At 38.1% G+C, this 26813-nt stretch overlaps 1 protein-coding gene across 3 annotated transcripts in view; it reads right to left on the bottom strand.

The window, feature by feature from the left end:
- The window catches only part of mast4 (microtubule associated serine/threonine kinase family member 4), a 104364-nt gene that overhangs the window by 14186 nt on the left and 63365 nt on the right, over positions 1 to 26813 (bottom strand). For 2 of the 3 annotated variants that reach the window (XM_042394450.1, XM_042394452.1), the window contains 14 exons: positions 16072 to 16160; positions 12492 to 12561; positions 11620 to 11698; positions 8189 to 8343; positions 8014 to 8089; positions 7711 to 7920; positions 6726 to 6827; positions 5921 to 6053; positions 4750 to 4811; positions 4535 to 4626; positions 4103 to 4311; positions 3848 to 3986; positions 2414 to 2546; positions 1637 to 1802 (listed from right to left, as the gene is read on the bottom strand). In XM_042394450.1, coding sequence (XP_042250384.1) covers positions 1637 to 1802; positions 2414 to 2546; positions 3848 to 3986; positions 4103 to 4311; positions 4535 to 4626; positions 4750 to 4811; positions 5921 to 6053; positions 6726 to 6827; positions 7711 to 7920; positions 8014 to 8089; positions 8189 to 8343; positions 11620 to 11698; positions 12492 to 12561; positions 16072 to 16160 — 1715 coding nt within the window. The remainder of the gene's footprint in view (positions 1 to 1636; positions 1803 to 2413; positions 2547 to 3847; positions 3987 to 4102; positions 4312 to 4534; positions 4627 to 4749; positions 4812 to 5920; positions 6054 to 6725; positions 6828 to 7710; positions 7921 to 8013; positions 8090 to 8188; positions 8344 to 11619; positions 11699 to 12491; positions 12562 to 16071; positions 16161 to 26813) is intronic. The other variant, XM_042394451.1, reaches the window with a different exon arrangement.

Genomic DNA, 26813 nt, shown 5'->3' with positions numbered 1-26813 from the left:
CATCCCTGTTTGTTAAATTCATATGATGAATGATATTATATTAATTATCTTCTTAAAAATGCTGACATTACATGTGTAACAGGTCCTTTTCATCTGCGCTGCTCACTTAGTCATTAGTGTTATCACTGCTATCAGTGTGTTAGCTAGCCAGAGCCAATAGATGTCAATATCAAAATGTGTCATGTATTAAAAAGAATTGGAAATGCTACATACAGATTTACCTCTAAACTTTCATTCAAGTTATTTCTAAATGCTGAAAATATGAATATATAAGCTATCATGACATGTTTTCTGCAGCCCTACACCCAGTTGTGTGCGCCTCCTTGATGGTTTGAAAATGGGAAACTTGTGTATAAGAACAATAATATCAACATTATAAGCATGAAGAATAAGAAATGACAATGTTTTTTTTTAATTCAATTATTGTATTTGAACCCACTATGGTTGACTCTTTTTGCTCCACTCCTAAGTGCTTGTATAAAAAGCTTTACCAGTAAAAGACAGACAAAAAGTTATTTCTAAGGCGTAAGCATAACACTGCTGAATGAGACAATTTACATGTGCTCTAGCTTTTCATGAAAAGCCTCATGGATAAGCAATGAAAAGGGGAGCAAAGCCCGTCTGTGCCATGCTGATTGTCTCCTCTGTGCACCGTTTGTCCCCCGTTTTAATCAAATTTGGGAGGGAGCTATGAATATGTATGTGTGGCCTGAGGCCACGGTGGCATGCATTCAGTGTGTTCAGGCCTCTTTAATTAACAGTCACTCTCAGAGGCTTGGTACAGTTTGATTGAGAGCATACCAAATCAGTCGTGGCATGCCATTCATTTGCCATGACACAGATAGAGGCTGTTATCCAACAACTCGACGTAACAAAATTCATCGGAGCCACACCAGCGACAAGATAAAAGCTCTAGTTTTTCAAGATTAAGATTTTGTCTGTGCCGTCACCATGAGAATAAAGAGAATGAAGCGATATCATCGTAATATTAAAATTTCACTTGTGGTCTAAAGTCAAGCTAAATCCACTTAACGGCCATCTGTTTTGCTACTGGCCTTCAGGGAAATGTCAGTCTTCAATAAATTGAGAAATATGCATACCAAGTAATTCCATGTGGTCACTATGCAAATGTTTAATCCATATCTGAATGAGGTTTGGGAATTTCTCCTGATGTACTCAACAGAATATACAGACCAGATGCTGCGCAAACTTTGCCTGAATCACCTTAGCAGCGGAAAATGTGTCTATTAAAAAACTGACATAAATAAATAAAAATAGCTTATTTTCATACTTAAATCCAAACATCAGAGAGGACACAGGGGAATAAATAAGGTAGTTTATTGATTTCTAAGTGAATTTTTTTGCTGAGCAGTGTAATTAAAACACTTTGTATGTGAGCATGTGGTGATGGTGACGGTTGAGGAAGATGAAAAGCTCAATTTACTGGCTTAAACTGGCAATTTACGTTTGCATCCAAGGCTAGCTGATGGTGTGGGACTGAGAATCACATATCTGTCAGCGAGGTTTGAGCAGCTGTCATTGTTGAGCAGAAACATCACAATAAATCACACAGAAAAGATGCCACAAAAAAGTTTCTTATTATCATCATCTGAGAAGAAATGGAGGTGACACTGACCACTGATGACCTGTCCGAACAGCTCCTCTGGCGTGTCTCCGAAAAACGGCACACAGCCCACAAGGAACTCGTAGAGGATGATGCCCATGGCCCACCAGTCCACTGGCTTCCCATAGCCTTGTCTCAGGATCACCTCTGGAGCAATATACTCTGGGGTCCCACATACCTACACAGACAGAAAAAAAAAACATAAGAAATGGTCTGAACATGATGAGGCTTGTGGGAAAAAAGGTAGTGTCTGATAGGGATGTGCAGAGGGCCCAGTATTTGTATTTGTATCTGTATTTGTTGAGGCAGCAAAATTATTTATATTTGTATTTGTATTCTAATAAAAGTGTAAAGAGGTTTAAAAATCCTGTTTTTATTTTTATTACGCTTTTAATTTTAGAAAATTAAAGTGTTACAATAAGTGTTCATGAAGTGTTCCCTTGGGAGCACACCCCCAACTCCAGGAGTGATGTCCAAATGAGGAAATGTGCGTCATGTAGCGGGTGGATGTGACTCCCCTTGTTGAGACTGCTGATAAACGTAACAGCGGAGCAGAGGAGAGACACTGATATAGTGATGTAACCGATCTGTACGCTGGTATTTAACATGTTTTTTTTTTTCTTCCTGAAAACAAATAATTTTTAAAATATTTGTATGAAACAAATATTCGTAAAAAAAAAACAAAAAACAAAAAAAAAAACACTATTTGTGCTTTTCCGAATAGTGTATTTGTATTCGGGCACACCCCTAGTGTTTAATATTTCATTTCTATAGTTACATAAGATTTACCTGCTTATCAGAGAACTCCCTGGCATCTTTCTCTATGTGTCCCTCATACAGGTTGGTGGTCATGTTCATCAGCCCAACTTTGGACAGCCCAAAATCTGTCAGCTTTATGTGTCCCATTGATGTGACAAGCAAACTGTGAGGAAGGAGGAAAAGAAGAAGAGGACTTAATAATTAAACCAGACTCTTTATAACAGCCAGCAAACATTTAGTCAGTTAGAATAAGCAGTTAAACTTCCTGACAGTGATCATTACTAAAGCCTACACAGATTATTTGTATTTTTTTGCATTATTTGGCATTATGAAATACTGACAGTGGGGGAGAAAGTATTCAGTATCTAAATAAGTAAAAAGAGTAATACCACAATGTAAAAATACTTTGTTACAAATAAAAGTCCTGCATTCAATATTTTATTTGTATTATCAGAAAAATGTTCAAGTATCAAAAGTAAAAGTTGATCTGATTATTATCATTGATGCATTCACATACAAGCAACATTTTAATGTTAATGTTGGTCAATGTGAAGCCATTTTACCAACTTTATATAATATTGACTAGTTTAATCTATAACAGTGCGTCATATTTTATAAACTACTCATATGTTTTGTGTGTAAGATCTTACTTTAAAGGCGCTAGCTAAATTATAGCTGTCAATTAAATGTAGTGGAGTAGATGTATAAATGAGCATAAAATTAAATAATCAAGTAAAATACCTCAAAATTGTACTTTCTGAGTGAAAACTGGAAATTGTTTTGCTCTGTGAAAGACTGCGAAGATAATGTCCACTAACAAGATGTCCTGTCAGTTCTCCTACGCTATGCTGCTACTTGCTTCATGGCGGCCATGTTTGTTTTATACTGCACGTGCATCAAAGTCTGTGCAAAACCATAGAGCAAAAGTTTTTGGAGATGGAACTAACTGTGAGAAAAAAAAAAAAGAAAAACTGTCAGAATGAAAATGAAAAACAGACTGTGGGAAATAAAATTCTAGGATTAGTGCCATTTTTTCACCTTTGGGATGGGGAAGAACTGTTTTTGCCAAATGTAATTGCTTTAATATTAGGGATTTAAAGAACCATCATAAACAGACCCCGATGCACGTGAAGCTGTTGGATTGTCTTAGTTCTGTTGTTATTATTTTGCCCAAAACTTCACTGAATGTCAAGCCTGACACTGCATCTTCCTCCCTGGAGTGAAAGCTGCACAGTGAATGTCACCATTCAATTCTCCTGCCAAAAAAATACATCTGAAAATTCTACTTTTATTCTGTAAATCATATTCAAAATTGATTTCCCAAGTGATGTTTTATTGTAAAAATGAAAATGCATCTGCTAATTATTTTGCAAGAGTTTTAAAAGAATTAGAAATTATAATTGAAATTCTCCAAACTGGCAGTGAAGGCTGTTTCACAAGTGTTAAAATTTCACGAGGTCTCACTTGTCTGGTTTTAGGTCCCTGTGGACGATGCCATAGTTGTGGAGGTACTCCAGAGCCAGGACTGTCTCTGCAAAGTACATCCTGGCCATATCCACAGGCAGGGGACCCATGTTCTTCAAAAGGGTGGCGCAGTCTCCTCCTGTAAAGATCAATGGAGTGATATTACAGATGTGCTTCTGATAACACACAGGAGACATTGTGCAAAGTTTACTGCTTTCAGCTGCAGCATTACGCTCTAAAACGCCAGCTGCTGACCTTCGACGTACTCCATGACCATGCACAGGTGCCGCCGTGTCTCAAAGGAGCAGTACATGGACACCACAAAGGGGTTCTCAGCAAAGGTGAGGATGTCTCTCTCCACAAAGGCCTGTTGTATCTGGTTCCTCAACATCAGGTTCTGCTTGTTGATCTTTTTCATGGCAAACCGCTGCTTAGTTTCCTTGTGTCGAACCAAATAAACAGCTCTGCGGAATATACAGTATACCAGTCAGCTGGGGAATAACAGACCTTAAAACATCCTAAAACTGCTTATAAGGACGAGTTCTCAAATTTAGGGTTCATCAAATCTGTTTTATTGTCAGTTGTTATTAATGTCTGGTGGAAACAGAAAAAAGCTTTCTTATTGGGGCAGTAACACACCATCTATCCTTAGATTAGATAATCTTGTATGAAATAAGACGGTCTTACCCGTAGGCGCCATTGCTGATGAGTTTTGTCATCTCAAAGTCCAGTTCACAGGGTTTACGCCGGGACCGCAAGGCTGCGCTCAGGCTCTGAGACTGAGGGCAAGAAGAGAGACAAATACTAAAAAACAAATCAAAAAGATAAAATCTGTACTTCACTGGTACGCCCGCGGTAAAGATGGAGAGGATCAATACGATAATCAATGTCTGAGTGCTTACAGAGTCATCTGTTTCTGGAGTTTCTGCAATCCCGCTGTCGCAGCTGGTCAGCTGGGCAATTTCTATAGAGAGAACAGAAAAAGATGAATAAATAAGAAAAAGAAAAGCTGAAATTTTAATAAAATAAATTGTTGTGAGTGTATTATAAACTGATAACTTCATGTGAAGCCTATGAACATGTTCTGCAGTGCAGTTTTTTTTAAAGCAAAGAGAAATGATGTCATATAAGCTCAACAAAAACAGCCGACTTAAGCCTTTATCCACCTATTAGGGTTTTTAGGTGCTGACTCTAAAACAATCTGAATTGAAAAGAAATGGGGCGGAAATCAGATGTAGCAACACAAACACATGTCTAACACCCATTTACAAAATCACCACTCCAGCACAAGTGCTCATTATAAACCACCTTGCATCTTTTTTTTCTGCGTATATGCCAAAGTCTATGTGTGTAATTTCACAAGGGGGGGTGTTTGTCTTGTCCCTCGAGAGCCTGTAAACACATTTCCACTGCTATTTAACATCTGTCCTTCCTTGTAGGTTCGCTTCAGGCACACAAGGCACCGGGCAAACGAAACACTGGAGACACTCAGGGGAAATGAATGGAGAGATTGGCTGATGAGCCAGCCTGTGTGGATCTGTATAAGGTCTGTAGGGAGGCCATTCCTTTCTAATTAGTCATAATGAATGTTGCTGGTTACTGAATCTGGAGAGGCAGAGGGTCATTAGAAAGACAGTCTGTTCAGTACAGGACATTAGTCAATAGTATCTTTGTCTTTTAGTTCCCTCTACAGCTTGATTCTTTCATTCCTTTACAGCCTCACCACAGCAGTTACCGTGTATTCAATTTGGTCATATTTACCGCATCACTGACTGATATTACTGAAGCGGCAGTAACTGGAATACTCAGCACTTCAGTGGAATTATATGAAAGTAGGATCAATGCATGAATACTTATAGAAAAACTCTGATCAATTTTACAAACCCTACGGAAGATGAAACTGATTATCTGCTCCAGTGATGCTGAAAAATAACTTGAAATATTAAAGGAATAATAGAGGAAGAACCAAACATTTCCCCATATTTTATAATAATGTTATGCCATTATATTATAGCTTTTCTAGCTACATGTATGAAGACATTTTTATTTTCACTGATTAAGTCCTTCTTGTACCTTCCAGAGGATCTCGTGTGAGTCCCAGCTGGCTGATGATGTAACGTGGGATGTCTGTTTTGATGCCCTGGCCCTCTTTCGCATGTCCTTCAGCGGCCTCCAAAAGGTGGTAAAATTCCTCAGGGTCAAACTCCTGGAGACATAACACACTTTAGTATACGCTAGTATGAACGATGTTTAAAAAGGACAGTTTGATTTTTGGTTGGTTTCACTTTTCCTACTTAGCCTGGATCAGACATTTTGATTAGTCTCGTTTATGTGCACTATACAATGTCTATGGGATCATTTAGGAGCTCTTCTCAAGATAGTGAAATTCACCTTTACACCTCTATAAAAATGACAGGCTTGTCTAACTTTATTTAAATTACAAATTACAAAAAGTGGCTAATTTAGAAAAAGGCAAGTTGGCAAGTTAGAAAGAGTCATTAGGACCTGTGATGGCTTGATCCCACAATCCTGCACACTGTCGATCACCTGCACTCACCCTGTTCACAATATTTCTGTCCTGAGACCTTCACCAGGCAAAAGTTCATATGATGGATATGAATTTTGCATGATGAAGGTGTGGGAGTGAGTGCAGGTGATTGACAGTGTTCGGCATTTTTTGGTTCTTTCACAGTCAGTCAGAGTTTATAATCTGATGCACCTCTCAAGAAAACTTTCCAGAGTGCAAGAGCTTTGTAGTTAAGTGTTACCATCTGGGTACAGAGATAAAATAGTTAAATTACCTCAAAATATATTATGCTAAGTACCCTGACTCAGACTGTGCCAGGCTGTGACCTATTTTTGGTGATATAAAACGTACCAGACATTCCAGGAGTCGAGCGGGTCGAGCTATGACGATGAGGATCTTCTTCACCACCTCTCTGATGAAGTTTACCTCCTCGCTTTCTGACCTCTCTGTGGACTACACAGAAGAGACAAGACCTCAGCATTTCACATGTAGTCGTGTACTGGTGAAAGTCAGATATAGTAGAGTGGCAGCATGGTTCACCTCAGCCCCAGTTTGTGCCTCTCATTTACTGCATTTACATTCAAGTCACTACACTAAGCACCTGATTTTCTGAAAAATAATTACTTGGCGATCTATGAAAAACCTGGGAGGTATTTAAACGACACTAGAGGAATCCTTAAAGACTCTTCTAGTTATCTAAAGGAAAAAATATTCTGCCTGCAGGACAAAAAAGATTTTTAATCCTTTCCCAAATTGCACCTCTTTCTACTAATCCAAACAAAGATGGTAGCTGCAAATAACATTTCTCCTTGCTCAATTTGTACAACTTTATCAACACTTAAATGTATGATCAGTAATACTAGTATATATTGATGTTTCTTTCCAATGTTTTATATTTTTATACAAAAAACATTCATATTTTGCTTGTCTTTTACAAAAAGAGCCAGGGCATGTGTGTAATTTCTGGCATCCTGGATCGAGAAATACAGTCACAATTTGAGAAATAAGTTAAAAATCTTTTTTATTTTGCAAAAGATAGAATATTTTTTTCATCCAGATGGTTAGAGGGCTCTTAAAGGATTCTGGAAATACAACATCAGCAGTAAGTGTCACTAACTACCTTCTGGGTATGTATTTTTTTGGAAAATGCTTTGCACCGTGGTTTGATTGTAATGGTGATACATGAGAAGCACAAACTGGGGGCTCGGTCTAAAATGACACGTCATTAACACTGTTTCCACATTCTCACACAATTTCCTTTTAGAAAAACTGACACTTATTGGTATTTCGGTGAACTGTTTACGAAAACATCACTGATTTCTCAAGACGCCCTCACCTCCTGGACGAGCCTCTCCAGCTTGTCAGTGAGTTCACAGAAGTAGCTGGAGGTGATGAGTCCTAGCCGACTCTTCTCCAGACAGTCACGGGCCAGTTCAATTATCTGGTGATGTGCGAAGCCGAGCACACCATCTGCTAAAGGGAGGACGTTCTCTGGAGAGTTGCTGCGGATGATCTCCTGAATCCTTTCCTCCATCTGAGCTGTGGCCTGCAGTGAAAAAAGGGGAGGTCCAAGTTTGGTTAATGCAGAAAATAATGAACAACCACACATGGCTGTAGCTAACTTATCGTGAGGCCTTACCTTAGGAAACCGCTCCTTGTAGACGTGATTCATCATAATAATCTCATGGTCGTAACATGAGGGAGATCGCCCAGGGCTGAAAAACAAAATTGGATTGAAACCAGTTGCTGAGTAGCTTGAAGGGTATGCATTACCATATGAAGATAATGGTCCGTTTGTAGAGGTAAAACAATACCTGAGACTGCGAGAGCGGGGTCGCATGGCCGTCGCTCTGCGGCATTCGTCCCCGGAGATACTCTCAGTACAGAAGTGCTTGGAGAGGAAGTGCAGTTCATCAGGCGTAGGCTGGAAGGGCAGCTGGTGCAGCTTCTCCTGTGATGAACAGGATGACTGGAAATGAAACAAATATATATTCAACATGAAAAGAAAAAAAAAAAGAGATGGCAAATTTTTATGTGGGTAAAAAAAAAACAAAAAAAAAAACAAAAAAAACATGCCAGCAGCTGGTAATTCTGTGATTTGGTAGTTTCCCACTGGGTAAGTAACCCACAAGAAATGACCAAATTTATAGGAATAGTTCATCATTTTAGGGAAATACGCTCTTTCACTTCCTTGCTGAGAGTAGGATTGATACCCTGTTAGCTTAGCTTGGCATAAAGACTGGAAGCAGGGGGAAACAGCTAGCCTGGCACTGTCTATATTTAAAACACACACATGTTGAGAGTTAGTTGAGAAGATCGATACTACTTCTCTCATATGTGTCTGTTAAATAAGAATCTACAGCTAGGAGATGGTTAGCTTAGCTAGATTAAAGCCTGGAATCAGAGGGAATAGCTAGCTTGGCTCAATCTGAAGATAAAAAATTACTGAAAAATGTTTTTTCAAAAACACAAGCAAAGCCACAACATGTCATTTGTTCACTTCAGTTTTTGTACGAGTTAAACAAACAACATTGTCTTAGTTAATCAGCTATAAACTTAAGTGTAAAAATGTAAAAATGTTGTGGTTTTACCTTTTTTTACCTTTAGACAAAGCTAAGCGAGCACATGTGAATACAGCCAGCCTGAATAATGACTTCCACAGGAAAGTCATTTTAAATTTGTTCATGGTGATTACAAGAGATTTTTATTTGACCAACTTTCCATCATGTTTCAACATCCTGAATTTGGGTTTACTGCAACTAAACTGGAAGCAGGAGGAAACAGCTAGCCTAGCTCTGTCTGAAGATTTTAAAAAAGGTAAAACCACAACTTTTTTACCCTTCAGTTTACAGCTGACTAACTAACTAACTAACTAACTAACTAACTAACTAACTAACTAACTAACTAACTAACTAACTAATTTCTCATTTGTTTGTTTGTTTGCACAAAAACTGAAGTGAACAAATTACAGGTTGTGCTGGTAGATTCATATTTAATAGACAGACAGAGCAAGGAAGCGAATGAACAGATTTCCCAAAACTATTCCTTTAAAGTATCGTAAATAACCATGTGTACTGTGGACTCTCAGTAACACATGAAACAGCGATATATCTCTAACAAATTACTCAGAAAAATGATCATTTAAAATAATTTCACTACACCCATAGGTTCATGTTCAACCTATGAGAATGTATGACTGCTGATGTGTGTTGACTTTATCGGTTTGGATGTTTATAGCTGGTTTTTCAGCTGGTATTTCAATTCAGATGTTGCATGACCTTCCTCGAGTATGTATTGTATATGCAGGTATTGTGGGTATGTATAAATATATGTTGTTTCTTTACCACTGCATTGCATATGCTTAAAGCTTTTTTAAATGTAAGGCACATTGAGTTTACATGTGATGAAATTTGCTCTATAAATAAAGCTGCCTTGTTGAGCACCAGAAAAAAAAGATTATAGATTATAGACTAATGTTTGCATTACATTTACAGTTTATTAAATGAAATCTGTACTGAATAAGTCAACTGTGAGCTTCACGCTTACAAACAATAGCGACTGTTTCTAGTGACTCATGAATGATGTTTAATCGGCAAAACAAGAACATGCTTCCTTCAATAGATGGTGTGAATAGCAGGAAATTTACTGGATGACCAAATACTGCACGAAACAAAAAACACAACATCAATACAGGCAATTCTTAATCCCCATGACACTTGTAATTCCTGTAAATGTATTAGTGTATGTGTGTGTGTGGGTGTGCATGCTCTGTGGCTCTGTTTGTTTCCAATAAACAATCATGCTGATATTTAAATATAATAGTTTTTTCCGTCAGAGTGAAAGTAACAGAGACAGACAGAGTGTTTGTGTATATATGGTCTGATGCATAGTACTCTTTAAAGTGTATTTGTTATCCTGTGATCCATTTAGTTTCCTTGTGTAAAAAAAAAAAAAAGAAACTTTAACATTCATGCCATTAAAGCTTTTATCAATTTGAGATGTAAACAGAGGAAGTAGGTACAATAAGAGAGAGAAAGAGAGCTGAGGTAATGTGTGTGTGTGTGTGTGTGTGTGTTTTGTTGGTGTGTGTGTGCGTTTTGCTGGTGTGTCCACTTGTCAAAACCATGTTTACAGAACAGAACAAATCTCTGCCTTTGTGTGCTTATTCGCTCTTCAGCCTCGGAGAATTGCAGTCACTGCTGCGAGCAAGTCACACGTGTGAACACAGCTGACATGACGAATACTAAAGTCCACATGAAAGTCATTTTAAATTTGTTCTTCATGGAGACTTAAAGAGACTTTTATTTTACCAACTTTCCACGAATTTGGGTTTAACTACCGTAGGGCTGAACAGTGAAAAGTTTTTTCGTAATTTGAAAGAGATCGATTTTCAAATCACAAGAGCTGCGATTTTAATTGTAACTTACATAATTAACCGTGTCTTAACAACCTGTAGCGAGTTATAGTTTGAACCGGCGACCATCAATTTCACCAGCTACAGCGAGTGAGTTGGTGAAACAACAAAAACAGTCTGGTTAATATGTTTACTCTTACGCATACCAGCGTCTGTTCATTTATTTTGGTTTTGTGGAAGAAGGAACACGACTCTTCAACATTTTTCATGCTTGAGAAAACTAAGGATTGGTCTATGTCCTTTTGTTGTTCATACTTTGTCTCATACATGTCTTTTTCTACATAAATCATCAGGTGACGACCTCAAGCCAATTTCAAGGTAGCCAGTGGCTTGTGGAATATAAATGATTGACAACAAAGTTTTAAGCATATCACCTTAAATGTTCTAAATTGAGACCTCCATGATTCAGGGTTATTAAGCTGTGTGTCCTCTAAGTCTATTGATACAGTACAGTATACAACTATAATATATCTGTGAGCTAAATTGGTCAAATGTTCTATAGAAACTATGAAAGTTGATATTCTCTGACTGGTTTTGGACATCAAGTAACAGCAATATTTTATCCAACTCTTTTATATAAACATGATATGTTTGTGATTATGCCTGGGACAATCACATCTCATTTAATGCTATGTAGAACACACACGATTAAATCTATAGATGATCATTGCATTTATTGGTCAAAAAAATCACATATTTTCCTCAAATTGTTCCGAGCCTTTGGTTTAACTACTCTATGGTTCTGATATCTTTCCTTCTGTTTAGCTGAAATGGATTAGTTGTATTTCCTGATGCCAGATGCGTAGGACTGAGTGAGTGTGCGATGCTTACAGAGACGGTGGAGCTGGGTGTGTTGGTTCCATAGCCAGAGGAGGGAAGGGAGGCCAACGACCAGCGGCGACCATCAGTCCTGTCACACAACAGCAAAGACAAAATAAACATGAATCATGAGTGAACAATGGATCAAAACAAACTTTTAAGTTCTTTACAATGCCAGTCAGTGAGATAAGTCTGTCTACGAACAAAGACAAGTTCTTAATGCAAAACTGTCTTTAGAAACATGAAATATGCTCTCAATTTCCATGTTTGTACTGACAACATGTGAAATATCTCCTACAATCCTAATGATTGCACGGTTATAGATGAATGGTGACCTTTCTCTGGTGTTGTTCCAAATGAATGTTACACTACACAGGAAAGCAGAAACTGGGAGAAATGATGAACGCAACTGAATGTGGAACTGAAACTAGATGTCAGAATGACATGAAACAAAACTTTTTAAAAAGGGGGTTTTAAGGGTTAAGGCAAGACAAACTAATGAAGGGGGCTATAAACTCTACAGTGTACTTGACAAATGTGAGGTTATGAAAATTCAAGAGCAAATGGAAACCTAACATGAAGTTACCTGTCTGCTCTGTGGCAATGACTGTGGATTATAATAAAAATACACAATTACATGATATCATGTTGTCACATGATACAATACATTTCTGGAAACAAAAAAAGGGCCTCTGAGATAGAGGCTATTTCAAAAGCATGTTTTTACTGGCTACAACTGAGAGCACAGCGGCTTCAAATATTTAAAAAAACATCTGTATCTGTCTCCATCTGGTCTTTTTCAGATGGTCCAACAGGAACAGGATTGTTCTATTTTGGCTGATTTGTTCAGCTGTAAATCACGTAAATATCCATGCTTGTATTACCTTCGTGCAAAGGAGAAATGAGCAGAGGCACTAGGAGAGAAATTTCTAGGACTGTCTTGAGGACTCGTTCCTGTAAGGAAAAACACAAAGAGACAAAAGTTTAAAAAAAATAAAATCTATAAGAGGAAAAGGACCTGAAAGCTGAAAACTTCAATAAGACTGGATTCAAACTTCAATTTGAAGCCAAATCAAACAATAACAAACTGCAACAAAGCACTGATGGCTGCATTATTACGGATCAGAGTCAACATAACAAAGATGTTTGAAAGACTTCAGTTTAAATATTTGTGTTCCCATATAAATAAAACACTATTTATCTATTTGTATTTTTTGAAATATTCCTTGGAATTAAATCTTCCTTAAATGATGAAAACTGTATTGAAAATTTGTGAGTAAAATCTGTGAAAACGTATTTATTTACACTTATTGTGGTTCAGGTGATGAGGGAGCTACAGTATAGCTAATCACAGCTCGAGTGAAATAATTAAACGTACACAAAGTCGAATGAAACCCTGCGAGGGCAACTAATGATTGTTTTAATTATTTATTAATGTGAAGACTGATTGTTTAGAATATGTCATTAAGTTTACTGTCACATAGGACAAAGAAAACTCACAATGTAGAAACTGAAACTAGGTCATTTGTGGCGTTTTTGCTTGATTTTAAAGATTAATCGATTCTCAAAATGGTTGCTGATCATTTTTCTTTCGATTGACTTAGCGATTAATCAACTAAATGTACCATAAAGGACATTGTATTTATATAGATTTGTTTACCACACATTCATAGTTTGATAGGACCAACTTTAAAAGGATTAATGCATCTCATGTGGACTTAAAACTGTCTCTAGAAGACCGTGTGGTGCTGCAGTAAGCATCAGTATCCTGAAGCAGGTTTAGTGTATAGTTTCTCACAGTAATCCATTCTACAGTACAGTAGGTTCATAAGAGTAAGAAGGTTAGCAAACAGGCAAACTAAATACACCCACAGCTCATTCCAGCGTATTGTTCTCATCAGCAGCTTGTTCACTGAACGCAGTTTTGTGGGCAGCTGACCAGACATCTCTTACTCAACCTTCCACTTGCCAGTAAAAATACAACAGTATTCTTTGACTAATGTGTTTTTAAAAGCCTCTCGGTTTTCACTCAGCGTGCGTAGATGTGTCTGACTCTGAACGTCAAATATTTAAAGCATGATGGCAGCACATGGTGCGGTTTCATACTCCCATATCACTGTTTTCAAATGGTTGAACTCGTGAGAGACAGTGATTTGTTTTGCAAATGTTGATAGTTGTAAAACTACTAGAAAAGCCTGACAGGCACAACTCATCAAAACTGCCTTTATGTTACCATACGAATGCAAGTGCTGGAGAAAAAGGTATGACTTTTATGTGGATTTTACTAAAATGCAGATCAAACTGTGATCTAAAAATGGAAAATAGAAGAGCAAACAGATAATAATCTATTATAAAGTAATGCAGTGTATTATTTCTAATAGCTGTAATGCACTTTATGGCTTAAAGAAGATCATTTGCATGTAAAGAGAGAAATATCTACACTACATTTCCTCAAGTAACCATGCAGGACTCCCTCTCTTTACCTACATTGGTAACATCTACACACTGTATTACCTTGTTGGTTATAGAAGCTTTGGGCCACTGAACACATTATACTGTGGGGACTTTTTTAAAAAGGTACCAATTAGCTGTTGTATTTCCACACCCGTAACGCTAAACCAAACCTATAGTCCAGCATTAATCAGACATAATTACATCCCTCACTGAGGGAGGAGGGACCCAACAGCTAATTAACCAGAAGCCACCACTTCCAGTGATGATAAAGAAAAAAAAGTCTTTTCAATGCTGGGAAAGAACGTTAGAGCCACTGGATCTTGTTAATGATGAATGTCACCTATTTAATTGCACTGTAATCTTAATCACGACCAATTAAAGATGATAACCTCCTTCCTTTGGGAGTTAAAACCAGAAGAGACAATACAGATGATCTAGTTTATGACGACAATATAATGGGGAAGTTTGTTTTTCAATGTTATATTTGTAGACTGGGTCAGTAGTGCTGATTATACTATGAACTAGTATTGTACCTTGTTTTACTTCAGTGTATTGCCTGTTTTATGTGTAAGTACATGTAAATGTATTTATGTCTGTGCATATATATGTGAATATGTATGTAAAATTACCTTTATTTACTTTTGATTTTCATAATCAATTATTGTTGTATTTATTTTCTAATGTCTAAGGACTACAGGAAGACCAGCTGTTGGCACCAGTAACAGCTAATGGGGATTCATATAAACTAACAGGGCTGCAATTACTGGTTATTTTCATTATTGATTAATTGGTTGATTCTTTTCTTGATTAATCGATTAGTTGTTTGGTCTGTAAAATGTCTGTTTCCCAAAGCCCAAGATGCAACCTAAAATGTCTTGTTTTGACCCGACCAGCAGTCCAAAACCCAAAGATATTCAGTTTACTGTCATAGAGGACTAAAGAAACCAGAAAATATTCACATTTAAGAAGCTGGAACTAGTTGGAATCATAAAAAATGACACAAAATTGTTAATCGATTATCAAAATACACAGACTTTAATTTCCTGTCAATCAACTAATTGATTAATCGACTAACTGTTGCAGAGAGGAATGACAAAATTAAGCCTCTACACACCTGACGCACTGAAGAAGACCAGAATTCAGAACAAAAACATTAAATCTATGCAGCAACATGCCTAATTATTGTGCATCACCAGTGTAAACATGACTGTTCCCATGTATATGACTGCTGTTAAAGGATGTTTTTCTTACCTTTGGCACCAACATTACGTCTGAGCCACAGAGTTAGGTCATCCCAGAGCTGAACACACTCATTTACAGGAACATTATGACTTTCTGAGTCCGAGTCCATCTTAAAGACTGGGCCCCTTCGTTGTGTTGGAATACAGACTAAACACTGTGTGTTGCGGTTCTGCTTTTGCTGACCAATGCCAGGAAATAAAACGCCCTGTGGTAAATGAGGCCTCCCCTCCCTCTGCTCCTGTGCATTTCCTCTCTACAGGCCACCACTTCCTCACCCAGGACAATCACTGACCCTCGACTTGCCACTGTACAGTTTAAACTCTCACCCTAAAACTGCAGAATTATCCTGATAAACATTACCACTAAATGACACAATTAGTTTTTTAGAGCTTTGCTACGCCCTGTCTTAACACAACTCACTACTTCCTATGCTGTAACAGTCAGCCAACAATATATATTATATATACATTAACTGTATTATTCTGCATTTGATTAAATCAATATTGTATGAGGGTGCCAAATAAGAGTTGTCATTTGGTTAAAAGCTATCAAGGGAGAAACAGGAGGTTTTTACAGACATCTACTGTGTTGTTTTCCAAACTACTTTTTTTTTTTCTCTTTGCATCACACAATGGGCTGCATTCCTCTGAGAGAACATTGTGAATTAATGGCTCCCCACCCCTTGTGTACCAGTGCGTATGTTTCTAACTCTAGGGCACATCACACACATATACAAGCAAACATGCACACGTACGTGCGTACACTTACCTGTAAGAGACGAGAGGGGGGAATGAGGTCGTTGTAAACCTGACGACTGTCCGCTTCCTATCAGGCTTTTTCTGTTGCTCGTTCTGCAGCTGTAAAAGCACAGGAGGCAAATATTAGACAAGGATCACTGGACTGGAAATTATTGAAATCTGAACTCATATGCTCAAGATGACTGAAAAACACATTTACTGCAGACACCTAAACTTAAACAGAGAGTCAGGTTTAAGAAACCTTTCTGGTAACACAGTGAGCTGATGGGAACCAGCTGAACGCCAGTGGAATACCTATAAGCGAAAAAAGGCCGTAACTGAATACCTAAATGCGAAATTCAACCACCACTGAATGCTTAACGTTGAAATGTAAATATCACTGAATTCAGAGCACTGACACATTTTACTTTAAAAATCATCTATTAGAATTTAAGTGGTTTGGATTCCCCTCTTCCAGACGCTAATTTCAAGTTGTGAATGTCAAAAACTTGATATTATATAATGTTTATTTAGGGTCTATAAATTCAGATACAAAATGTATAAGGATCCAATATACATAAACTGTTTTCAAGCTTCTCAATTTCGTACGGCCAATCTCCAACCTAAAAATATAAGTCGAGTCAAAACTTGAACATCTGTGCTGCCAAAGATAATCAATCGAGCCTGAATGGAGTCAATCAGACTTCTGTCTTATATCAGGTGACGTTCTGTCAGTCATACGATCCAAGACAGAGACGTTCAGATGAGCTCTGCACACTTACAATTCTTTATCTGAATTTGTGAACCTGAAAAATTTATTCAAATAGTTTTTTAAACCTTCTGGAAATTCAAACCATACACACTCAGATAGATGGTTCTCAAAGTAAAATGTTTCAATGCAATAAATTCTGTGGTATTTAAATTTTAGAGCTGGAGCGCGACTTTGTCTCCCCCTTCTGGCAGTGAGAGTGATTACACTATAAACACTGTTGATGTGTTTACGTCACAGGCTCTGCTGTAGCCTGCTCCGTCACTACTGTTGCAGCTGTAAAACCGTGAATACATTGTCACACACCCCCAGCAAAATGACTCATTTAACTAAGAAAATTTGATCCATTAGGCCTGATAACATTTGGAAAGTCTAGAAGAGCTGCATGATTAAATTATTTTATCCCCATTTGAGTCAGCGGAGAGCTAACTGGAAGTTAGCCGGCGGAAGTCATTAGCGTGCATGCTCCACACGTAGAGCATGTGCAGTACACATTCATCCGACCAGCTCGGGAATGTCAAACCCAACACCAGATTTAAAGCTCTGCATACTGTGAAATACAGAGAGATTTATCTGGCGGTGATTGGCTTAATCAGCATTGTGTGAACTTGAGGGCGAAGGCTGGAATATAACGGACGTTCATTTATATGTAAAAGTTCTGCACTGCAGGTTTAACATAAAGTACTTATGTGTATAAATATGTATGTGTGAATACATGCACATTTACTGTATACTAAACCTGTTTTCTGTGGGTTTTTTTCTTTTAGATTATGTTTTATATGTTTGACCTCAATTCAAAACAGAATAAATACAAGGGTAAAAATATGTATATCATGGCCTTATCTTCGCTTCCATAAATATATTCTCACAACAATTTGTGTCAAGAATAACTAAATCAAACCTGTAATGATCCACATTACAGTACGTATCAATTCAGTTTGGCATATTGGTTTCTTTTTGGATTGTTTAAAAAATATTAGAGATAATATCATATAAATGTGGGCTTAATGTAAAAAATACATTAAAAAAAAATCATTCCTGGTCTAAAGGTTGATTATTGTGGATGTTATATATATGTTGAATGTTACACTGGTTGAGAAAAATGTAATTTATCTGCTGACAGTTAAGAATCCCCATCACCACCACTTTAAACATATAATTACGTTTATTGCACCTATCTCCGACCAAACACTGTAGTATATTGCCAAAATATGCCCTCGAGATAACATACTTGCCCAGACATATCATCACAGCAGTCATTACGCCTACAGTAAACATTTGCACATATACAGCATCATAAAAAGAAGAGACACAGCATCTCAGTTCAATCACCCAAAAACCAGGATCCAGGATGCTTTTAATGTTTGTTGGTCATATTAAAACGGAACTGTGACTCACAAAGAGCCGCTGTAATCGACAATATGTGACTCATAATTGTAGCCCAGCTTTTAACCTTGAGAGAAAAAAATGAAGTATTTCGATGGTAAAAGCGGTCTCAGTGTTCGATGATTAGACATGGGTTTAAAATTTCAAATTAGAGGCTGTCAGTAAGAAAACACAAAATGCTTGAAGAACACGAATTCACTTCAAGGTCAGAGACTCAATGACATCCTGTTACATAACCTCTTCAGAGAACTGAACCATTTCCAGCTGAATTTTTAAGATGTTATTCAATAATTCCAATCCTGTGCATAATACAAAAGCCACAAAAACAAATTCTCCAGTTTTCCCTGCAGTGTTTGAATAGCGAAGCTTACAGCTAAAAAGGATGCTTTATGAAGAGCAAAAACATCACAGGATAGAGCTCTTTACTACTGTGATACAGATGCGGAACAACCGTCGGTGTGGGACAGAGAGAAAGGGAGAAAGAGTGTCAGGCAGTCACAGGTGCAGCTCGCCTGTCTGTCTGTGTGTTGCAGCATTGATCGCACAGAACAATCAAATGCACACGGGCTTCTGCAATGATGCAGAAATGCATGAGCTGGCAGTCTTCATCTCTTTGTCAACACAGAGCAGCCCTGAGAGCTTCAATGTCAGATTGACAATAGTGAGGAGATTGGCATTTTTTTAAAATAAGCGTTGATAATGATGTGCAAAAAGTTATTGATGCTCCACGCTGATCTACACTAGAATTATTAAAGGAGGATAAAAAAGTATTACGATATCTAAAGTCAGCATTAAGACTTCTAATGGTTGTAAGACATTGGGAACAGCAATCAGGTGTTATCTAGTTTGTTCATCACATATCAGAAGTTGTTGCATTTAAAGGCCTTTAGCACCAGAAAAATCACGACCAAAGTGTTTCTAAAACTGCTTAAAAAGCCAAAACCATCAATGTGCCTCCAGCAGATTATATATTCTTCTTTAGTAAACAACACATTAATGTTCTATGCAAAAACTTAATGATACTGCATTAAATTGCAATATCAAATTAATCAGATTTAGCTCCTCATAATTCAAATCTGCAAGTAATTTATTCATTAAATTGAATAAATAACAGTGTATCTGCCTCAATAAAGCCATGTTAGCATTTTTTTAATACATTTTTAGTTTGCAGCAACCCTTTATGTACTGTATTATCTGTGCAGTGAGCTTTAGCTGTATCACTTGCTGTAACCTGGTTCATAACAGGATTTATAAGTCATATATTGTGTGTATATTTACTGGTCAAATACACAAATCAGACCTGGCTAGACAGTGTTGTTATTCTTGTAAGATATACTTTTGGAGCATTTCTATCTTTCTTATAGCGTTGACAGTAGAGAGATGACAGGAAGTCAGGAGGAGAGCGAGATAGGGATGACACGCGACAAAGGTCCCTGGCCGGACTCGGTCGAACTGATGCTGTTAACTCCTGGACTATCAGAGGCTTTGAAGACAATGCTGTGAACAATGCTCACTCAACATAGTGTTAATGACTTTACCGTTAGTAGCATAGTGTGTGATTCCACTTGCCATTTATCCAGTAGCATAGGTTTGTTAGCTCAAGCGCGCCCTCTGTCTGTAGTTAAATACTGCTAGTAGCTATGTAACGTTGCCAGTTCATGAGATACGTCCCCTGTGTGAACATGTTAGTGTTGTGACTTGTTGAAATGCTACTTTCAACCTTAACTAGCAGTTGTAATGCATTTTTTAACAGTGCTAATTAGTCATAACATGAAACAGTGCACTAGACACTAGCTAGTAAACCTTTGTGCTAATAGCTTGATGATGTTTCTTAGTGTGCAAGATTTGAGCCGACCATAGTGAGCCAACTGCATGACTGACCAGTATATATATTCTGTTCCTGTCCAAGACAATAAATGGCAGCACAGGCCTCACATCCATCATTCCTCCACCTAACAACAACACAACGCAGAGCCAAGAGGTTGCTCAACCAGCCGGGTTCAGTAACCAGCTGAGTTTAGTCGCATCAAGTTACATTAGCGAGGATCAGCACAGAAGAGTGATACACAAAGGGTACGATCGGTTGATTATTTTGTGCCTGTGTTGATTAGAGCTGCAAGTATTAGTTGATTAATCGATTAGTTGCAAAAATTGGGCTCTAACAAACCATAACGGGCATGTTCCACTGTGTTAAACTATTGTCTGACAATTTATAGACAAAACAATTAATCCATTAATCAAGACAATAATCGTCAGATTAGTTGCAGCCATACTCAGAGTTTAGTCATGTCTGCATTGCAAATTCAATGTGACCTGCACAAAGTATAAGGTGATTGGACCGGCACTATATTGAGAATTTTGAATTTAACTGAATAAAAAATTGTGTATTATGTAATGTCACATACTGCAGCAAAAAAAATACAGTCATGCCACACTGGACAGCATATGTCCTGTTGAGAAATTTAGTTGGTTTCTCTTAGTTTGAGCCATGTGTTTGGCCTTTATATCAAAAGATATAGAGTCAACCCTCACTGTCACCTGTTTAAGCACATGGCATATACCTGCCTACGACACCTACGACAACGTACCAGTGAAGTATCCCAAGCTGCTTGTAGTCCCCTGTAGTCGTGTTGCTGCCCCATTGTCACGACAAAAAACCAAATTAATCTCCCTAAATCAAAAGGGAATCCCTGTTTTGACTGAAAACCCATTCAATCCTTGCTTACTCAAGTGGTTTCTAGGGCTAACCCCTGCAATCAGGAGTGTGGACACATGCCATGAATCATTTATCACAATGGCGAGGGAGTGAATAATATGTGGTACACAGGTGCTCAGTCAAAGAGGATCAGATTTAACGAGATCTATTTATACCCTCTCACTGTGGATTAGGCCAAGAGAATGCCACACTGCTGCCCAATCAAACCTCTTGTTGCTTCACCCTCTGACTACCCATCACCAGTGTTTGCACCAGTGTATCCCCTATTAGAGAGCTGATTGCCACTCAAAGAGACATTAAAATGACTGCTGCGGGATTATTTTACATTAAAAAAAAAAAAAAAAGTCATAAGTAATTATGCCAAGCAGGCCAACTTCGTCACATCCGATGCTAAAGCTTTGGTGGAGGCACCTCTGTGGTCGGAAAAGGCTGAGTGCAAAGGGGGCGCGGGGGGGGGGGCGGAAATCATGTTGGTGTAGTGAAGCTTTACAGGGGGATAAAGAAGCTCTAGGCGAAGATGATAGGAAGAAAGTAGGCCAGTGTTGTATGCTGTACTGCAGATGTGTGAGATTCCTGGAACGGATCCATGAGGTTATATGCAAAACCCTCAATCTCATCAAACCATTGTTGTTATACACATGAAATCTACACAAGCATAAATACATCTCTTTTAACTAAAATACTATAAAAAAGGTGTTTATCAAAGTTAGAGATACTTAACACATCAGAGCTAAATGATTAAAATAAAACTAAACCTTATATTTTACATTAATCTACATAACTATACAGTAACTCGTAATTATTACAAGTAATCTCAATCTGTCAAAGACAATTTCTTAGACTTTAGTTCTTATTATCGGGTAAGCGAAAGGAAAAGGCAAAAATAGATGAAACCCTTTTGATTTACAGCACTCCAGATAAATCAAAAAAAACAAAAAAACAACAAAGTCTGACTCTGACCCATGTCAACAAAAAGCCACGATTAATCTTTTTTACTTCTGCCAGTTCTGCTTCCTTGTCACAGCTGTCAGGTGAGCTGACAAAGTGCAATGCCACATAAATTGCCGCTCGTCTCTGACAAACCCCAAATTCAAAGTCACACATATGACACACACTGCTCTATTAATAGTGTTTAAAAAAGCAGACCGCTTGGCTAAAAAACACTGCGGCTTGCTTTTGTAGTTGCTGAAGACAGCTGTTTCCTTTAAGCCTCTGTCATTTTCTCCATCTGAAGATGTACAGTACGGTACTACATAGCTTTAAACAGACTCAGCTTTGACAAGTCTCTGATTTTTTTTAAGTTAGATGGGAGCTTATTATTATTATTACATATTTTACTTGGTATTTTATGGTAATATGATCAATAGTTGCGGCGAAGTTGCGTAAATTTTCACAAATCATTTCTATTTTGACTACTAGGATACAACTGTGTCAGCTGCCTTATTATTGACAGTGTCCTTTATTGATTAACAGTCAAATATAGTAAACTTATATCAAAATATTCTGATCATAACATAACGCACACGTGGGAGAAAGGACATTATAATGACATGTTCTGCATTGATAGTGTTTTGAAGGGTGACAGCCGTTCCAACTGTTTTCTTTGTCGTTTAAGGAATCAATAGTCGTCTGTAATGAAACTTTCAATCTATTCTCAATAGCTGTATGTATTAAATAAATCATTACATCATCCTTACAATCATTCAGCATTTTATTTTAACACCCAGCAGAAAAAAAACATGGCAGTCATCTCTGAGACTTTTCATTTGTAATATCCTGCAAAATCTGACAGTGGTTTTCAAAATGAAAGAAATATCTATGTACTGAGGCAAGATGTCCAAAACCAGCCAGTATTTCATGTTAAGCTGTTCTGCACTATAAAATAGGTCAGGACAGGGATTAAAAATAAATATCAGTTATATGGGCTTCACCAATACTGTAGCCCCACCATATACAAAGGACTGGGATAAAGTGGCTTAGCTATAAACCAGTTTCTACACACTCAAAATACACCAAAGACAGATTAGTAATTCGGATATGTTAGGAATGTTGCTATAAACTCAAATGAAATAGAAAGAATTATATAAAACGTTTTCATTTTACAAGAGAAACAACCTCGTTGAACCGAAGTATCAGTTACAGAAACGGAAATGACAACAATCTGACAGAAATAAAAACAACAATCAGCACTTCCACTTTCAAACTGGTAATTAATGGGGATGACATGTAGGAAAGTGCACATCCTGTGTAAGGAACATGAGACTGCCGCGACGACAAACACTCAATTACAATATGACTTACAAAGCAAACAATACACAATAGGCAAGCAGGGAACACCCAGCTTCTTATTCATGTTGGCCTCATAAAGCACTTGAGCTGACCTACTGTAAATACAAAACATCCCAGCTGCCACTCAACGCTCCAGAGAGCATGTCCATGTCAAATTACCTGTTTGGTAGGAAAAGGAGCGTTTTACTCTGGACTGACTCATTTCTGTATCCGAGTGCTTCACAGGAGCCTGTCTGTAGAGCATCACAATGCAGAAAAGAAAATACAGCAAACTGTTTTAACTATTACCTTTTGGACCTGCGCAGGCGGGCTCCACTGAAGAAATGTGGCATGTTAAAGTTGGACAGCACTGTCCACAGACTAGAGTCAGACATTGTGTCCAAGTCATGCCAAAGAGGGAGATGTAAAGGGGGCTTTTGATGACCTGATGAGGAGAAACGATGGCTTTCGAGGTTCAGGAGGATGCGACCTCCAGAGAAGTCCTGACAAGTATTCCTACAACAGCTCTTCTTAGGTCCAAACTTCCTTTGCACAGGCACATCTGCAGCCAGCTGCGGCATAAACACACTAGCAGAGAGGACACGTTGTCCTCCTCTGTCCTCAAATAAAAAGTAATCCAGGGAGGATCCTGAAAGGCACACACAGTGTGTGATCCAGGTCAGGCGTTGACAGCCTCCACTGTGGCAGGGATATGAAACCTAATACCAGCTGACTTTTTGTTTTCTCATCTCACTGCGACTGTGTTCTGTATCCCAAACACTCACCCTGCTCCCTTCGCTCAACATGCTTCATATCATGTAACAGGCATCTACCACTTCACATCCTGTGAAGGGGGGGGTTGTGAGACAGAGGGGTGCTGCATCATCAGCAGATGCTGCTGTGCACTCGCAGCTTTCACAAACTGGCACCCCTCCAAATGTCCGGTGGGTCAGTGTATTAGGCAGGACCTATTTGAAATGGAAATGCTGCGCTTTTGCGTGGATTTCGTCTGCTACTGCATAAATTCTTCCCTCTACTGTGCCCTGCATAGACATAGTCCTTCCTCATTCATTTGATGGGAGCCTCACCTTAACTTCATCACCTTTGATCCTTGACTCATGTTATCTGGCCGGCTCTCGAGGCAGATAAGCCGCCAAACTGCCAGTGACTACTGAAAACAAGCAGATCTTCAGTTTGGAGTAATCAAATTTATCAAAATATTAATTCAAAAATGCATTTTCCTTTAATTATAATAGGACAGACCTTTCATAAACATGTCAGACAAGGAAAACTGGCTAGGAAAGCTGTACTCAAGCATGCACACGCACACATAAAATCTGGTGTTTTGTCAGTTCTGTGATGAATTTGACTTTCGAGTCCTGCGTCTATGTGAGAGTTCAGGGTCAGCTCATGATACCAGCTTGTGAGGAGCGAAATATGCAGACAAATTCTCAGAAGTAGCTGTCAGACAAAACAATATTCCACCTACATGAACCAATGCATTTCATTGCAACCTTAGGACCAAAGCATTGATTACTTATATCCAATGATTATCTCCCCCGTGAGAGAATGCAAGGTTCAGCCCTGCAAACAGACACTTGGCCGAGCTGCAACAATAGCTGTGATAAGAGCCCCTCTGTTAGTGTGTGTGTGCAGAGTTGCTGTAATCACATGAGTGATGAAGTAATGTATATATGCTACTTTCGCAATCCAGGTTCAAAACATTGGACTTGTCTTACCGCTTCAAGTCGTAACAGAAACAGAATCAGACATGCATATAAACATCTTTTTTTTCTGCCACAACTCCAACAGATTTGACATCTGTTGAATCAACAATGTCAATAACCAAATAATGTTTAAGTCATTTTTTATAATCAAAAATTCCAAAACTTCACTGGTTCCAGCTGCTCAATTGTAAATATTTGCTGGTGCTGCTTGTCTTCAACGAGAGTTAGACAAAACAAGCTTCATGAATATGTCAACTTGGGATTTAAAACAATGAATAAACAATTTTCACTATCTTCTAATATTTTATGGACCAAATAATAATAATCAGTTAATCAATCAAACAATCAAACAACTGTTTTCAGATTAATCAGTAATGAAAACACAGATAATACTGAACTAATATCATCTTTTGCTGTTTATATTCTTATGTTTTGGGCCAATTTCTTGAAATATGTGTATTATTTTAAGTTATAATGTATTAAACCAAAATAAAGAAGATATCTCTTTATGACATGTTTCTTTTTTTATGACGGGAATAAAGACAAACAGACCACATGACCTACCCATTTGTCTTATGAGATCATTAGGACGAAGTCCAACATCGGCTGTCTTGTCAGGACTCTGTTTGGCCGGTTATTCCCGCTCACAGTGAACACGAGAGCAAAAGAAGTGTTTCAAAGACAGGCTGAAAGCTTCACTAAGGAAGTGCACAGTCAGACCTGAGGACCATCAGGATGCTGCAGATGAGTCTAATCACTTGCCAAGTGCTCTGCCTGGAAGGGATTCAAAAGCTCAGGAAGAGAGTCGGAGAGCCAAATCAACAAAGGGAGGAACACTACCATGACTGACACATAACCGCTAGTTCTACTTACGTGTGCCTTTTTTTTTTTTTTGTAATAAAGTGTTATCAGAAGCCATTTTTGTGTGTGTGTGTGTGTGTGTGTGTGTGTGTGTGTGTGCATTCCCTCAGAGTGGCTCAGTCCGTCTCCCTACAGGCCGGTGTGACAGCCTTCACTCTAATTATGGCTCTGTTCTGCTTCTGTGTTCCACATAAAACGACGGTTCAGACGGTTCAAAGTCAAACTTGCATAGAGCAGCATGAATAGGGAGGTCACCGGCAGCGCTGACATCACACTCGGAAAATTTGGGTTACTGTCCTCTTACTGACTTATGATTTGTTTCTGGTAGCTCTAGAAAATACACAAAGACCGATATTTTAACAATGACATTAGTTTTGGTTCAGTGAGATATGACAATATGAAAATTACTGTGAAATATCTGGTGAACTGTGAGCATTATCGTATAATTAGATGAACTTTTTTGCAGCAAAGCAATTAGCACAAGCACCGGTTTGTTATAATTCATAAATTTTGGTAAATGTCAGCATATTTTGTGAAATCACTGTCTACTCTGATGGCTTATATGAAATACAGAAGCTGAAAATAAACACTTTTACACTTTGTCTGGATATTTTCTTGCTATATGAGCAGCTGACCAGTTAAATCCTGAACTAGTTTCTCCACAAAAACCTCATTAAATTTATAATCCTTAAAATATTCATGGACTCAAACCCCATTTTTGATGCTAGTCATGGTCAGTGTTTGTTGAGCAATGGTGTCACGGTCAAACGTTGTTATTTGTTCTATTGATTAGTTGCTGAACATCAAGAAGGCAAGAAGTCTTATCCAGTATGAGCTGGTCCGAGGGTAAAATTAAGAGAGCGAGAGGGCGAAGGAGGACGAATAGAGGGGAGAGATTTTAAAGGATACGGATGGCGATTTTCTATATTTTTCTGGGTGTCGACAAATCTCATGTTTAGAGCAAAACCAACAATGAATTGACCTACTTGATTTGTTGTCCAATAACTATTAAAAACACGTCAATAAGCCACACCGTTGCAGTGGGC

This window comes from Thunnus maccoyii, chromosome 19, assembly GCF_910596095.1.
Source record: "Thunnus maccoyii chromosome 19, fThuMac1.1, whole genome shotgun sequence".
In the NCBI taxonomy this organism is placed as follows: domain Eukaryota; kingdom Metazoa; phylum Chordata; class Actinopteri; order Scombriformes; family Scombridae; genus Thunnus; species Thunnus maccoyii.
This window is presented reverse-complemented; position numbering and strand designations above follow the sequence as displayed.